Source organism: Vombatus ursinus, unplaced genomic scaffold (assembly GCF_900497805.2).
Source record: "Vombatus ursinus unplaced genomic scaffold, bare-nosed wombat genome assembly UNPS02014773.1, whole genome shotgun sequence".
Classification (NCBI taxonomy): Eukaryota; Metazoa; Chordata; class Mammalia; order Diprotodontia; family Vombatidae; genus Vombatus; species Vombatus ursinus.
Window position 1 is genome coordinate 11523861 of NW_020954551.1, and position 17680 is coordinate 11541540.

Consider the following 17680-nt stretch of genomic DNA (forward strand, 5'->3'; position numbering starts at 1 on the left):
TTATATTCTCAGAGATTTGCCTGGAGCACTGAGTAGTGATGTGGCCTCCTCTGGGTCACACAACCAGTGTTTATCAGAAACAGGATTTGAACCCAGGACTTCCTGACCTTGAGGCCAGCTCACTATGTATTGTACCACACTTCACCCAACTGGAAAAGTCATCACTCCATGGTGACCATATATCTATTTTCTGCGGATTGAATTTATAGAAAATCTCATCACTAGGTTGGCTTTAAGCTGGATATATCTGGGGGCTACTCTGGAAGACCATCAACCATGTAACAGGAGGGTTGCAGTCTATGTCCCTAGAGCAACTGTCCCCACCAAAGAAATCATAGACACTTAAAGTACTGAAAAAATGAATGGGAATAGCAAAATAGTCATAGAAAAATCATTTATATTGTTTTAGAATGCATTTTTAATATTCTACTCATAGGTCTTATATTCTACTTTCTGGGAACTGACTGCCTTGAACTAAGTAGTAAATCAACACTTTACTTCTTTGGCTAGGGACTCTGGCTCACTCCTTCTTATGGTCTTCCATGTGGACAATGGACAGCAGCACCTCTCAGATGGATGTCAAACACCAACCCAAATGGATTTCTCTTTAACCTTGCTGCTTCTTGGGTTCACAACTTTTTGATGCTGGGAAAAATAATTGCTTTGGTTCAAAAGGCTCTTCTGAAATGCTGGACTTATTTGTGGGAAAGGACTTTTGAACTTTTTATTCTATCATTTGTTAGGTTTGGGGCTGAGAACAAGGCAACAGTGGGCATTGTAGTGAGGATAACAATGAGATAAAAGACATGACAATGCTTCAAAATTGTGAAAGTTATATAGCAGCAAGGCATTATTATTAATATGATTAGTGTCAAGAAAGGGGTTGGAAGCAAAACATCATCATTGTGTCTCATTCAAACCCTCTTAAGAGCTTAGAGCCTGGCTGTGAACAAGCCTCAACATGAATGATCAGCCTCAAGGTAATTAAACAATGGTGATGCCACACTCATAGTCTCCGTTGTTACAAAATAGGTAAGGTCATCTGCAACTATTTTGTAGAAAATGCATGTTTGTGGTAATTCCAAATCATGTCAGAGAAAGATGATAGAAAAAGGGACTAGTGGACCAAACAGAAAAAAGGTGAGCATTAGCTGATAGCACTGCCTTGCAAAATAGAAAAAGTGGCAGGTGGAAATCACTAGGTGATTCTTCCTCCGTCACTCAGATATAGGAAAAATATGAGCATTCTTGAATAGCTAGGATTGGCTGCTGTAACTCATAGGCACAATAAGCTTCAAAAGAGTTTGGGACAAAATTTCCCTGATGGTTGAAGATTATGTGTCTTCTCTTGAAAGAACCCTGGATTTGGAGTCGGAAAACCTGAGTTCAAATCCCAGCTCTGCCACTTAATTTTCTGCATGACTTCATGCAAATCACTTAACCTTCTGGTCTTAGCTTCCTCCTGTGCACAATGAGGTTGGACTTAGTCACCTCTAAGTTCTCATTAGCTATATGCTCTATGAAAATAGGGCTTATATTGTTTTATGAAATTGAGATGGCAAACCTGCAGAAAAGAAGGTAGAAAGAAGGTGGATACTCTGTATCTCTCATGAAAGGGAAGAGGGATTTGGGTTGAACTGAGAGAAAGTACTTCACACTGAGGGATGGAAATGAGGAGCTGCTAGCTTTTAAAGAAAAAATACTCACCCTGCTGGGGCATTTTGGCTTATGGTGTCTCACCTGTTGCATATAGCATAGAGGACTCTTTATGATTCCTTTCCTCTTCAAATACCATGATTTACTGAGGATAAAGATGAAAACTTTCCCTTGAGACAGGTAAAATTCCTGAGGAAGGTAGATGGAGGAACAATTGACCATATAAGCTCTGCTTCAAATGACCACTCCTTGAAGGAAGGGGAAAAAGGCTTTGGGAATACCATTTATATTACCTTGCCATCAAAGGTACTTAATAAATGCAGAGAAAAAGGAGAGTAAAAACATTAAATTCCTCAAAGTTGTATAGATTTCATGTAGGGATGTGCTACATCAATTTGGAAGTACAAAGTCTGTGGTGGTGTACTACCTGGGAGAGGTGAGCAGTGGAGCATTATGACAAGAGCATTTGATGGGCTGGGAGACAGAAGACATAGGTGGGAGACTGAGTTCCTCTGTGTCCTTGGTAAATCACTTCACATCCTCCAATCTTTGTTTTTCTCCTCCTCTAATAATGCTCTACTTCCATTTGGAGGGTTATCACAAGAAAGAATGCTTGACCCTAGGGGACCACATCAAGAACAATGGATAAGAGTTTTAAAGAGGTAAATTGTGGCTTGATGTCAGGAAAAATTTCCTTACCATTAAACACCATTCCAAAGTGGAGTAAGCTGTCTTAGGAGCTGATGGGCAAGGGCATGTTAGATTTTAAGGTGACATGATTTGACCCATGTTCTGTCAAAATCCATGTAAAATTATGAAATCTGAGTCAGATTAGTAGTTATCTAGTCCTCATTGGGACTTCAGAATTCATCTTATTTTATAGAGGAAGAAACTAAGGCCTAGAGGAGTTAAATAAATTGCTCTAGGTGACACAAGATGGAAGAGGCAGGATTTGAACAAAAATCCCCTGTATTTGCACTTCCTACTGTATCCTGGGTACTTTTCAACATACTTGAACGAATATAAAAACACCTTTCCCCATGGAGTCCCAGCCCTTGAAAACACTTCTAAATAACTGTTGGGAAGGGGTGGGTTTTTCCCATTCATATTTTAATATTGCATGTGTTCAAAGGAAGTCAGGAATTGTCCTCACATCCTACACCAATTACACTGATGGTATTGTCACACAAAAAAGAAATTTGTTTGAAGGAATCCTAAAAGGACTTAGCTCAGACTTAGTGACCACTTAGGGCTCCTGTGATAGGAGAAAGCATGGCCTCAGTAACTGGACCACCCTGTATCTTTTGTTTTGCACTGCTAATTATCAGAGTCAAAAAGCACAATATCAAAGGTCTCAATTGCTTGTTGAGCCAAGGGCCATCACAGGGATGCCTCCTTTAATTAAACAGGGAGGAGTACAGTGTCTGTAATTGCTACTTGTGTGATTAAATAAAGTAAGAGAAAGTTCAGCAGGAAGGATGAATTAATTGTAGGATACTCTTTGGAATGACCAGGAACCAAAGCCAATGAAGTGATTTTTTTTTAAAAGGCCTATGGAGATTGAATTCTTGAGGAACTAAATCATATACGTTTAAGTGTATTGAAGCATTGACCACTTTCATTATCTTGTTAAGTCAGACAATGGAGCATGTCTAACTCTCTCCTGTTTTATAAAGCTACAGTGGATGAGGGTTTCAAAGAGACAAGTTTTGACTTGATGTCAGGGAAAATTTCCTAACCATTAAATACTATTCAAAAGTGGAGTGAGCTGCCTCTACAAGCAAGCTAAGTTGTTACCCTATTCTGGTCCCAAAGCTCCCAGGCAGTGACCTCTGCGCTTGGGATGACCAAATTCTAATGAGTAAAGATATGCTTGGGAAGTAGCATGTTCCAATTTTCTCACTAATTTTATAAAGGCAAGAGGGAGTCTCCTTCCCCTTTTAACAGGGTGCCAGGTAATTATTTTTAATTGCTGTGACTGACTGCACACCTGGAGAACTATGTTAGGTTGTTGGCACCACTCTTTGGGAAGGATTGATCAACTGGAGATCATTTAGAGAAAGGCAAAACTGATGATAAAGGGCCAGTTCTGTTGAAGAAACTAGATAGTGACCTTAGGGATGAAATTTCATCTGCTTTATTAAGTAGTGAGGTGAAGTTACAGGAAGGAAAAGACTGGGGGGGGGGTGGAGAGGGTACATTATTGACATTTTCAAGAATCTGAAGGAATGTCATATGGAAGAGGGATTTGATTTTACCTGCTTGGGACTCGAACAATGATGGAAACAACGGGTGGAAACACAGAATCATAGGTTTAGACCTAACAGAGACCACTGAGATTCTCCAGTCTAGTTCTTTTACTTTCCAGCTGAGGGATGCCCAGAGAGAGCATCCTAGACAATCCAAATCTTGACCATGGAAGTTGAGGTATATTATGTTTGATGGAAGGAAAAACTTGCTAAAAAATTAGGGCTATATGAAAGTGGAATGGGCTGCCATGGGAGGTAGTAAATTCCACCCTCTTGGGAGGTATTTAGCAGAAGCTAAATGACCTCTTTAGAACTCTGTAGAGCAGTTGTTGTTCTTTAAGGAAGGACTACATGTTGGGTTGGATCAGAGGTATCCAATATGAATGCAGCTTGAACCAGATTAAAATGTAGCTGGGAAATGCTTAACTAAATTGATAAAAAATCCACTAGAAATATCATTTTCTAAGGCAATACATGGCACTGCAGGAATCCTTATTTCCAGTTTAGTAGTCCCCATTTCTGTTTGACACTACTAAACTTGACCGCCACCGATCGAAGAATCATAGGATCCCCTACGTAGAACTGAAAGGGCCCTCAGAGGCCATCTGATCCAACTCTCATTTTACAGATAAGGAAATTGAGGTCCACAGTATTTAAAGTGACTTGCCAAGGTCATGCAGGTAGTTGTTAGGAAATAACTATTAAGTGCCTACTAAATACTAGATGCTGTGCTAAGCAACTGAGGTGGTATTTGAATCCACCAACTCTAAAATTCCATAATTTCTTTAATACAAAAGAACTAAGGAACTAAAGGGGTAGTCAGAGGAAGGTGGGGAGCTTGCTAGATTCTCTGAAGAAATGTTATGGTGTAATTCATTCCTCTTGCTCTTGGCAGATGAGCATGAAACTGGGATGGTAGTCATTTAGCCTTGCTGTGATATACTGATGTTTTAGTTAGTTTGAAACAAGTGCTGGACTGGCCAGTTCCCAGATGAAGACTTGACCTAAATGTATTCAGAAGGTTGAGGCGACAAATCAGAGACAAAGACAATACAAATCCAGAAGCAGTAATTGTTATGGAATGCATACATTTTCCGTGTATTTTTTTTACAGTAAAAATGCATTAAAAAAATCTTTCACAAAAGACTCAAACTTAAAAAATACAAGTAGGGTGTCTGGTTTTCACCCTAACATTCTTCCAGGCATTGATTGTGTAGTGGGGGGAATAATTCTAAATGGTTCGATTTTGAACATACAAAATATACTCATCAGTTGCCTCCCATCAAGACATTGACTTGTGTGCTAGCTAGAGCAGTGAACCAGGAAGAAGTACCCAATGTTAAGTACAGCAGTTCAGAGAAAACTGTATCCTTTGACTTTATGCATAGTCCTCATACAGTACAGCGTTTCCAAAGGAAAACTCAAATTGGGAAATAAAGACTGAGTTGTCATACCCCAAGTCTTCAGAGACTTTGACTGGCCCCAGTTGTTTACACACAGATTTTAAGTTTTAAATATCACCCTTGACAATAAGTTATCTTAAGACAGGTTCACTTTAGGATCTACTCAAAGCTCCACCTTGATGAGAGACAAATAAATATTGAGTTGACCTGGGGACAGCAGGCATTTCACATCATGTATTTGGCTAGAAATCAGGAATCAACTCCTAGCAGTGGAGCCTCAGGTGGAATCCAATTTCTTGCCTTAGGGGAGAAAAAACTCAAATGAACCAGACAAGAACAGCATTATTCAGGGTTATTCTTCCTGAATCTGACTATTGCAGTTGGATGGATGCTTTGTATGGAAAAAAATTATTGAATAATAAAAATCGCTTTTACAGGCTTTCTCCTTCTATGTCATAACAACATACATTGTGTCTGTTTTGAGGAAAGTAGCTGGCTTTGAGTAAATCCAACATCTACTTTTGACTCCTACTCACGCCATGTATAAACCCAAAAGTCAAATAAAGCTATGAACAATGTTGTATTCATATATGCATAGTGTTTTATAAAAAGATTGGCCCACATACTGCTTTTCATCAACACCAAAAGAGCATTATGCCTATAGCACACAGCAAAAAGGGATGAGCGGAGAACAGAAGATGCATACAAGGGCTTAATATTCCACAGGCAGGCCCACCATGACGGGATAAACGAAAGCTTGAGAATGACTTAGAGAGGCTCTCATTTTAAAACGGCTTTACATACCTGATTCAGTGTACATTAAAATATATCCCCATGAATCAATTTGCTTCATTTTCAGAAATATAAACACTTAATCACATTCCTCACAGCTAAATTTTGTCATAAATTCTCTTTTATACAAGAAAAAAGGCAACAGTTTTGTGTTTCAACAGGCTCTATTAATTACAATTTAAACTCTGTACACACAATGATTGGCCATCTTGGTTTGTTTTTGTTGTTGTTTTTTTTTTTAATTTTTTTTTTTACAGTACCACGGGAACAACAGTGATAGACTTGCAATGCTTGGTGTCTGTATGGAAGATGTGAAACAGTAGACCATGGACACACCAACACGCCACAAGCAGCATTTTACTTGAGTGGTCCAAAGGGAATGGCGAACATTTTGGCTCAGCTAGGCAGTAATCCATTCCAGCCGTAAACCACGGCCATAGCAGACGTCACCACACTACTTGCGTCTTTAAAAATTACAACTCAAAAGAAAGGAAAAGAAAAAGAAAGGAAAAAAGAAAGAAAAGCCACCCCACCCCTCCAAACCCTTGCATTTTGTTCTGTTTTCCAGAGCTATTCAAGCAACAAAGTCACCAGGGTGGAAGCCTCCCAACCAGATTGGGTGAACTCTTCCAATGGCTTCTTTGGGCATCCTGGGGATATTTCTCTTGCATTCACGAGGTGAATCCTGCTTGGCTCAGGAAGAATCAAAAAGTAAAATAAAACAAATACAGAAATTTTCCTTCTCCCCTCCCGACTCCCTTAATTAAAAATTCTGGCAAAGAATTTCTACTGGTTTATGCTAAGCAGAATGAACACACCCACCGTATACTGGGGATTTCAAATGCCTCCATTATACTGTGCGTGCACTCCCATTTTCTAATTGCTATTAGAAAGTGCTATCCTGCTTCTAAGAAGATGATACAATACATGGTTGGCATTCGGTCCAATTGTTTCTAGTCATTGAGCTAAACTGCGGTGGCGCTGCCTTAATGTGACCTTGGTAGGTGTTGAGGATTCTTAATGAGCTTGGTGGTCTACACTTGTGCCATGGGTGTGGCAGCCCTGGTTCCTGTCTTGTTATCTCCTACCAGACAGGAAAGATACAAACTGTTGGTTGAACCAGCGCTAAATCATGAATCAAGTATCTCTTTGTGCTGTTTAGTCTTCATATAAATATCCTTCATCATAATAGTAGTCTCTCCAAACAGTTAATTCATTTTGAGGATAGCTTGCTTTCTATTTCTTCAGGAAGAGTCCTCAGCTCCTACTGGCGTAATGCTTTACCCCCCTCCCCTTCCCCATTTCTTTTCAAAACTCCTAGATACAGTATAGCAGGAAATCACTAAATAACAGTCTGGATCCAAATAATTAAATGTAATCAATCAACTTCCTTCCCTAGAGGAATAACTGACTGCCCCACTTGACTACGAGAGGAAAAGGCTGCCCAGTCAAGGATGATTCTCCAACTCTAAACTGCATGTAGAAACAAAATTTATATCCTTTAGGGCCAGCATTTGGCAAATAATTTTCAAAAAAAGTATACATTTAAAAATACTTTCTTTAATATGATACATCAGGCACAACACTTTTCATATATTTTTCTTATATGTTTCATCTGCATAAAATGTTTGTTGCTATTCCTTAAGACCATTAGGTATTGGATGCTTTGTTACATAAGAAACTAAATAATTTGTTACCCTCTTAAAATCTTTCACCCTATAAAGGCTAGAACGTGATGTAAAAAGGCTCAGATACTGAGGTCAGTGCTGCATTCTTTATAAGGTCTCCTTCTCTGTTCAGGGGGATGTCTGGAACTTCGGTTCATCTCTGGCTTCTGATTGGGGCCTTCCCTTTCTTTCCAACTGCTTTTGTCATCTCGGTTTCTCTTTTCAGGTGACCGTTCTCTCTTTCTCTCGGGGGACCGTGCTCGCCTCCTTTCTGGGGACCGCTCTCTCCTTCGGTCAGAGGACTTGGCCCTCCTCTCAGGAGAGAACTCTCTTCTTCGGTCTGGAGATTTTCTTTGATCCAAGAGTCTTTCCAAGGATCTTCTCCGTCTGCTGGGGGAACCATCTTTTCTGTGACCTGGTGACCATTCTCTTCTCTTCCCAGGAGAAATCTCTCGCCTCCTCTCATGCCGTTCTCTCCGCTCCAAAGTATTGTCAGCACTCCTTGTTCCCTCTCGCCTCTTTTCAGGTGATTTCTTTTTTGGTCCATTTATCATCATCCTCTCCTGGTGGGTTTCTCTCCTTCCCTCTGGTGTCCGGTCCTTTGGCCTCCCTGCTCCGGCCCCTTCAGGTCTTTTAGAAATTCCATTCCAAGTGTGGTGCTCATTGAGTTGTCTGCTATACTCTCTGCTGCCTTTTGGGTCTTTAACATATGCCCGCTTTTCTCCATGTTGTGATGATTTGTGAAGATCTGGTGGATAACTGGACTCCAATGATGGGTGTTGTCGCCGATCAGATGGCCCGATTTTCATTTCCGGTACATTTTGTGGACTTGTGGGGGGGCCGTTCCTGTCGCTGCTGGGGTCTGGAAGAAATGAAAGTAACAGTTTGGTACAAGAGTCCTTTAGCTCCAGACACCATTCACTACATTGCAGACTCCATTAATGACAAAAACAAACAACCGTTAAGACAGTCAGTAATGGAAGCCAACTCAAGCTTTGTTAATTTAAATCTAACTACAAATAGGGGGAGTTATCGATTAGTATTTGGTTACTCTGAAGCTAGCCTATTATTTTTCCCCATTGTTCTTAACATCTACACCCTTGCCTAGGCATGAATCATCTCAATGATTACAATATCAGTCATGATTTCAGTTTCTGAAGGGGATTGGATCCTGACCAGAGCATCAACTAAACAAAACTAAAAATTTCCTTTCCTTTAAATAAGTTGGTTTGAAAAGAAACATTTTTTTAGGGGGAGGGAAGGAAGGGAGAGGGCATAGGGATTCAAGGTTGTGAGTGGAGTGACATGGAAGAATAATGGTTTCTGGTAAGTTCTGAGATCAGGAATGCTTTCAGCTTCTCTTGTACAACTAAGGTTCAGCCTACAAGAGCTAATACTCTGTGTACTGCTATTGGGGGTAAATGAATGAACTTCTCTGATCCTATATTTCCAGTGCTATAATGTGGGTATAGTCTTACCAGTAAAGCCTACCTCACAGAGCTTTCGTTCATGAAGGCCATGAGAACTCTTACAGAAAGTGTGTTAAGTGCTATAGAATAATTAGCTAATATTTTATTTTTCTTACTGCTGTTAAGGGGTTTGACCATGAGGATCCTTAAATGAGTCATCTGAAATGGTGTGTAGACATGTTAAATGACATCTCACAAATCTTTATAGCTAGCTACATACACCTCCATATAACACAGTGGTTTGATTTACCTAAATATAAATTACACACACACACACACACACATGCACAAACCACCAGTTGAGACAGATGTTTATGAATGATTTCTTCTATCACAGTAAATCATCATGACAGTTGCAGAGAAAAAGTGGAATGCAGATGTTCTCAGTAAATCTCTCTCATAAGGCATCAGTGCCCGAATTATCGACACTCAAGGCCCTTCATGAATAGTCAGCCTGCTCCGTCCTGTCCCCCAGCCCAACTTCCACTAGATTTTCAAGTGTGGGGGAGAAGTACAGTCAGCTCTCTTGCTGATGATTATAAATTAGTGAAGCCTAGGGCCAAAGTGCCTGTTTTGTGATAAGTCATCTCATTTCCTCACCTTTCCCCAAACTCTATTTAAGGTACCTGGATCAGGATAAAAAAGCTTCATTCTTTCGCTATTACATGGAGGCATCTACTGTGGGGCAGATGAAAAATGGTTCATTTTAAAATGCAGGTGTTGAAAAGGGAGAGAAGTTTAGATCCAAAGCCATGAGCTTTGGGTTTCCCATCACAGCTTGGTACTTGTACAGGAATGGTTTTCTCACTCTGCCTCCTTGATTAGTGGACTAAGAAAGCCTGTGATAACTGACTTCCTTTAAGTACCTGGAAGGCTTCTCCCTAACAAGAGGGATTATACTTAGGCTTATGGGGTTAGCATTCAAAGGGACCTTTGAAGCCATCTAATCCACCCCATGTCCCCTTTCGTTTTTACAGATGAGAAAACTGAGGGCCAGGGAGGGAAAGGGACGTGCCTAAGGTCACACACGTATTAATGGTCTCTAAGGCTCCTTCCAACTCTAAATCTGTGAGCCTGTAAATGATCTTTCAGTAGGATTATAGGATAAACATTTGGAGGAGGCCTTAAAAGTCACCTACTGTAATTAATTCTGCTTGGCCCCAAGGGGGAAGAATCAGGAGTAATGGGTAAAATTGGCAGAGAACTCAATTTTCAGGATTAATATAACAAAAAACAACCAGAGGTGTCCAAAAGTGGAGTGGCCTCAGGTGCTTAAGTGGGTTCTCCTCTGCTTTAGGCATTTAGGCGATAGCTGGATGGTCACTTGCAAGGGAGTATGGGGCTAATAACAAAAATGATAACAACAACAATAATAACAGCTAGCATTCATATGCTACAGAGCATATGCATATTCACTTCAAGGTTTACAAAGTGCTCTACACTTTGTATTTATCCTCACAGCAACTCTGGGAGGCAGGTGTGATTATTATCCTCATTTTACAGATGAGGAAACTGAGAAAGACCTAGGTTAAATGACTTGCTCAGGATCACCCAGCTAATAAGAGTTTAAGGCTGTATTTGAACTCAGGTCTTCCTGATTCCAGGTCCAGCCCTTTAACGACTGTGCCATCAAGCTTCCTCTAGGTGGGAAGGGACACCTATTCAGGCACAGATGTGACTAGGTGGTCTCCAAAGTCTTTCTGAGATCCTGGTTACCTACTTACTTTATCAGGCAGATCAAAGCTTGAATAGGTTAGGTCATGTACTTACAATTTAAAGAAGGCAGGGGAGCGCTCAGAATGAATTGCCATACATATCAGTATAGAGCAAAGCAGAAGCAATGAGGGAATTAGGCCACAGCACAGAAACACCTAGGATTGACTTGGCTACAAACCGTAGTTTGGTTATGGCCCATAAGGTAGAAGCAAGCCTCCCCGAGCTTGTCATTTCTCATACATGCAGCGATATTAGGAGGGATCATCGCTGAGGAAGTGAGAGCCCAGCACCAAGAACAGTCAGAAAAAGAGAAAGAGAGAGAGAGAAAAGTTGAACATTTAGATTCCCTATAACAAATGTGAAAGAAAAAAAAAGTAAGAAATCTTCATTTGGTTATCTTAGGGCAAAGAAAGTTTATTTGTCCAGTCAGACAGTCTAAGGCGACACCCAAATAAGGCTGGAGAGACAGCAATTATGATAGTAGCATAATTAGACAGCCAAAAGGTGACTCAAAAACCCAAGACAATGAATGCATCCATTTTTTTTTAAACATCCAGAATAATGACACAGGCTGGTATAGAAAAGGCATTGACAATTAACAAAAAAAACCCAAACCAAACCCAGAGTCCCATCCGCCCCCCTGAAGACCGCGACGGTGGTGAAATTAAGTACAAAAAACTCATTACAAAAATAGCCTCACAGAGGAGTGGGCTCCAATCGAGTAAGAAAAATATTGGAATGGAACATAGCATAACCAACCCACTTGTGACTCCCATTGATAGAGCTGAGGGGCTTAAGCCCAAATGACACTTGCAAATGGTTACAGCAGCATGAGCCCAGTATATTAAACCCTTCCTTTGAAACTGCATATTTAATGATCTTTATTTTTAGCCCAAAGAACATTTGTGAATCTTAGATTTTTCTTTTCATCCTCAGTGCAACAGACACATACTTTGAGATGCGAAACTGTACAGGGTGGTTACAAAGGGTGTCCAATGACATGGTACATCCAAACAAGAGGAACATAGAGGGAAGACAAAGAGGAAGACAGAATTTCACACAGTTTCAGTGCCATCCTTGAATCTAGTGGTAAGAGGTTTAGTGCAGAAAGGTGTGCCCAGCCACTGCAGGGGAATGTTGGAAACATTCCTCCGCTTGAGTTGGAATTCAGAGTCCCATCGGGTCATTTCCTACAGGGGCCTTCATCAGCCCCTCCTGGTCTTGGCCCAGAGTATTCATGCCAAATGGCATACGCCACTGGGAAGGTGAGTGTTCCAAATGGGCAACCCCATCACATCGAGTGGCACTTGATTCAAACATCTCAGCAAGTCCCAGAATTCAACTGTGAATTGTGCAGAGCGATTTTCAGAAAGGAGGTCTAAATAGTAGTTAGTATCCCTAATAAGGGGCAGCCAAGTTCAAGGGTATCCTTCAATCACAGTTTCTATAGAAACTTTGAAGACCTTTGGTTGGGAAGAGCCCTACATCTAGGGCATAATTTTTTTAGAACAATTATTTCAAATAAATAGGACATAATTATCATAATATACAATATTTTCCCCATCAGAACCCTAATCTAAATCAAGATCACTGCTGTCTACTCAACTCATGTCTCTAGCTATGATAAAGGAACAACAGTGTAGCACTTAGCTTTCCTTACAGGAAAGGTAGAGTAGTATCTTTCCCCCATGATGAGCACTGGAAATGTGTTTCATCCTTTATCATTTAAAAATATATGACTAAGTATTAACAGACTTTTTTTTTTAACAACAGTGGGCTTAGAAGGTTTGAATTTGGGTGGGAAGAGGAGTGATTGTATACAGAGATTTAGAAGAGCTGAGAATTTCATGTCTCTGAATATAGAAACAAATTCAACAACAACAAAAAAAGTATTTGTGCCTCAACGTATCACTCAGGAAACCTGCTTTCCTCCTTCTTTAAAAGAACAGTGTCATTTTGTGCTAGCAATGAGAAACAGTTTGGCACAGTTCAAAGAAACATTCCTTCTTTCTTGGTTGGACTAGACAAAATGTTCTCTCTCTGATCACCAGAAAAGGGGGGGGGGGCTACGATGGTCTTGCCTAACTCTCCGCCCCAGTCCATGGAAGCAAGCAAAAAGGATGAAATGTGCAGAGATTTCAGAACAAGCGAGGCAATTAATCACGTGTTGCAAAAAGGTTGGTAAGACACTGGTGAGAAAGGAAAACAAAAGTAATTTTCCCGCTGCGGCTCTGGAGACAAATTCATGGAGTGATGCCAGGGAAGAAAGGAATGTTTTCATAGTTTGACCCACCATATTCCGGTACTGAGCCATCTCCGCGTTTCAGAAATAGACGAACTCTGCGGCCACCATTCTTAATCAGTTCTATAGCCCGAGAGTGCTTCATGTTTTTTGTGGTTTCCCCATTGATTTCTAAGATTTCATCACCAATCTAATAAGTCAAAAAAAAAAAATGAAGAAAATCAGAGCGTCAGAGGAGAACTTAGTACAAGAGAGCTGCCCACCTTGCAATGACATGACTCACCTGGTTTGGGGAAGGAAATCTGAGATCTAAAGGAATTCTATAGGACCCAAGTGTGGGGAAGATGAATTAGGCCATCTCCCTAGTTAGGTCCTACCCCTAATTAGAGCTACTAGGACAATCTGCCAATAATTCAGATGGTGATCTGGTAAATATGTAAGGCACTCATTTGGTTTTAGTTGATTCAAACATCTCAGCACAAGATAAGGAGTCCATATCAATAATGTTTCTAATAAAGGGAGAAGGATAAGAGCTTTGTTCAAGCATTGTTTCTATCAAAACTTCTAAGATCTGTGGATGGGGAAAGTCAAAGCCATCCCTGGTCATTAACGCATGCCCAATAAATATCAAATGACCTAGGCACACAGCCACATTGCTCTATCCCTTTGTCTCCTCACTCGGCATTGCCTCCTATGTTGGCTCTTGAGAATAAAATAAAAGTAACATTTACATAGTGTTATAAAGTTTATGAAGAGCATTACATGTACTATTTGATTTGTGGATTACATGGATAAGGCTTCTTGCTCAAGTGTTTGAGTGAACACATGTCAATGCCGTTTTAAGTAATTTCCCTCCTAAGTAGTTTCTCTCCCTACCTCACTCCCCTCTTCACTCCCAAGATAAGTTGTAAGACAACATATTGAATTATATGTTAGAGTCAGGGGAACAGCCAAGAAATTCTTCCACAAATTTATTATCATCTTCTTGTTCAATGTCACCAACCATTTTTGTGCAATGGTTCTTACGAATTTTTAGGGCTGAAACCCTTTTAAAAAATGCCAATTCGGAATTTCAGTGATGGGTTTTGTTTAATTATATATCTGAAAATGCCAAGGGTCTGACTGGATAGCACAACAGATCAACGGTATGTCTGGTTATTCTTCAATCTGGTTAAAACTGGAGACAATATCCAGCTTTCTTTTTCCTCTCTTTTTCTTCTTCCCCTCTTCCTTCCTCTCTCTTTCTTTGTTCTCTCTTTCCCCCCACTCCTCTCCTCTCTCCATCCTCCCCCACTTCTCTGTATGTGTGTGTGTATATACACACACACACATATAAATATATGTATACACACATATATTTATATAAATGTCATGAATTAGCAACTTTTTGCCATAGTATTACATGCACACAGATATATAAATAATATATATTATATATATATGAACTTATAAATAAAAATAATATATATGTTATTTTTGTTTTAAATGACAACAAACTTCAGTGATGGAGGGAAGGTATAAAAAGACAAATGGACCTTGTGTAACTAACAACATGTCTTCCCTAGCATCATGGCATCTTAGATGTAGAACTAGAAGGGTGCTTAGAGATTATTCAGTCTGACCCCTTCATTTTCAGATGAGGAGACTGTGGTTTAGAGAGGTTAAGTCATTTGCCCAAGATCATATTGGAAGTGAATGGTAAAGCCAGATTTGAAACTCATGGAGATGAGTCCTCCTGACTCCAGCCCTGACACTTTCTGGATATAACTTGTCTCACCCCTAGCCAGCACTGAACTTTTTGAGTAGCAAATAAAAACAGTCAAGCAAAACCAACCGAAGGCGTAACCTTATCTTTCAATCTAGGAAACATTCCGTACCTGTAGTTCCCCACCTCTTTGCAGAAAAAAATGAAGACATGTTTCATTGGCTATTCTCTAGGGCCACCATTGGTCATTGTAAATGTAAGTTCCCTCTTCATACATACCCTCATCTTTCCACACCTCTCTGCTGGCCCATCCTCGGCTAACCGCAACACATAGAGATCCATATTATATTCTCTACCACCTCGAAGACTAAAACCAAATCCTTTGGCTCCTCTTTCCAGTTCAACAGTGTAGAAATCTTGGTCCTGCTGAAAGACATGGAAGTAGAATTGTTAAAGTCAACAAATTGAATTTAGGCTGCTCCAAAGTATTTTTTAGCCATTCATTTATTCATTCAAGCCATCGATTCATTCACTTTAGCCATTCATTCATACACCCATTCATTTATTTTAAGGGCCTAGAATGTGCGTAGCATCATTAATTAAAAAATAATAAAACTGATTACGATTAAGGATTAATCCTATCTTTAAATATGGTCCACCATTCCTTTTCTAAGTCTGGTGTCTGGGCCATTCAACATTGGGAAACTCATTCCTTCTTGACAAAATGCACTTTGGGGCCGTAGACCCTTCCATGATTGCTATCACTGGCTACTAGAAACTTTGCTCTCTTGCTGGGGGCTGTATTTGGTTCAGGTTCTTTTTTCCCCATAAAATAAAAAAGGATATCCAGACATACTTTTAAAAGCAAAGTATTAAATCCTCATTTCTGAAACAACTGGATCTGAAGATTTATGGCTGGCTGGCAAATAATTATCTTGTAATGTATTATTTTTTCCCCTGTTTTAAGAATGTCTCACAAAAATAGTCTGAGTGAAAATTGGAAGCCAGAGTACCAGGTAAATAAAGCAAATGAAAGAAGCAGAGCTCACCTGTGCAGCCTGGGGGGCTTTGAAATCAAACTGCGATTCCTGCTTTGGTTTAGCATTATTCCTGTTGAATGAAGAGAGAGGAAGAGAGGAAAAAAAAGAACAACCCATGGGAAAACTGAGAAAGAACCAAGGGCAATTGATGGTTGTGCCAGAAATGATCACTGAACATAAAATACATCTACATATACGGCAGCTGACCTGGGCTCCTGGGCTCCTTGTTGGGAAGGCGTGTGCGTGGTGGTAATGGTGGCAATCTTTTCAGCATTGGTCAACAAGGTGGCATTCGAGGACTCTGCAGGGGGAGATAGGAAATGAAGGAAGAATTACATGGTTTCCTCTAGGCCTGTCTTGGGCTGACCAGTTATGAGTATTCTGCACCCCCAAATGATTATTTACCTGATGCATATTTTGTATTTATTTATCTGGGTATGTGTTGTTTCCCCTAGTAGAGTGTTAGCTAGGCAGGAACTGTTTACTTTTCTGTCTGTATCTCCAGCACATACAACAGTGCCTGGTGCATTTTTTTTTTTTAAAGACTGGACCTGTGATTTCATTAGTACAGGGAAATAGATCATTCCCTGCTCTGCAACTGGAAGTCAGATATTTGTCTGGGGCAGTGAGAGGTTAAGGGACTCTCCCAGGGCTGCTTGGTAAGGACTTGTAGCACCTAGCACATAGTAGGTACAAAATAAATTCTTGTTGAGGTCAACTGAGATGAAGGATTGGTCACAACCAGCCTGTTAACAGGCATTGACTTACCATGTACCAGGCACTATGCAAAGGCTTACTAGAAGGGAATTCTATGAGTGAATGGTTGGTTTGTTCTACAATGAGTTTGAGATGTTCTTAGCAGAACTTTGTAAAAGTTTATGTCCTGAAATTGCTATAAGACCAGGCAGAAGTGAAACACATCCATCAGAGAGCATAGGATAATCCATGAGTCCCAAGATGGGAAAGCAAATGGCGTATAAATGCTCAGCATAGAGCCTGGCACACAGTAGGTACTTAATAAATGTATATTGATTGATTGATTATGAAGAAATGTCTAATGGGGCTAGTAAGCCTCTAATTCTTTTCAACCTGCTTACAAAAAGGGCATCTCCATTAGGATATTATGAGAGTCTCTATCTCTGGTCAGGCAAGGTTGTGCCCACCTGTAATGGCTTTACTGAAGAAGCTGAGGCTGGCTGATTTCTGAGCTACAGTGGGCTGAGCCAACCAGGGATCTATACAAGACCTGACATTAATACGTGAGCCTCCTGGAGCAGAGGGTCCACCAGGTTGCCTAAGGAGGCGCGAAATAGCCCAGGTCAGAAACAGCGGAAGGTCAAAATCAATGAGAGTGGCATCAGAGCTATTTGTAGCCATGCACTGCTGGCCTAGGAGAGATAGGGAACCCTGGGTCTTTTTAAAAATTAAATTAAATTAAATTAAAAGAAAAAAAAAGAATACCACTGAAACATGGCCCTAAAGAAAGAGCGGCCTGTTGGAATTAGACAGAATGATCCTGATTTTCTCTGCTTGCATATTCCAGCTGGCCGCCAGCCTCCATTTGGTTTTTCCTACTATTGATTGCCAACAGTGAAAGGGTACCAACCTAATACTCTACTTTAAAACACAAAAACACATCATGTCTGTACTTCTCTTTACTGGCCAAAATAGAAGATAGCAGATTCTCCAGAGAACTTATCCAGAACTGTTCATGAAAGATTAATTTTTAAACCTGCATTGT

General features: G+C 40.3%; 1 protein-coding gene across 12 annotated transcripts in view; it reads right to left on the bottom strand.

Moving 5' to 3' along the window:
- Positions 1–4976: 4976 nt before the first annotated feature.
- Positions 4977–17680, bottom strand: part of MAGI1 (membrane associated guanylate kinase, WW and PDZ domain containing 1) — a 673862-nt gene continuing 661158 nt past the window's right edge. For 7 of the 12 annotated variants that reach the window (XM_027863720.1, XM_027863723.1, XM_027863722.1 and 4 more), the window contains 5 exons: positions 16147–16240; positions 15949–16009; positions 15179–15325; positions 13246–13384; positions 4977–8629 (listed from right to left, as the gene is read on the bottom strand). In XM_027863720.1, the coding sequence (XP_027719521.1) occupies positions 7848–8629; positions 13246–13384; positions 15179–15325; positions 15949–16009; positions 16147–16240 (1223 nt within the window). In that variant the 3' untranslated portion in view covers positions 4977–7847. The remainder of the gene's footprint in view (positions 8630–13245; positions 13385–15178; positions 15326–15948; positions 16010–16146; positions 16241–17680) is intronic. The other 5 variants (XM_027863725.1, XM_027863727.1, XM_027863728.1 and 2 more) reach the window with 1 other exon arrangement.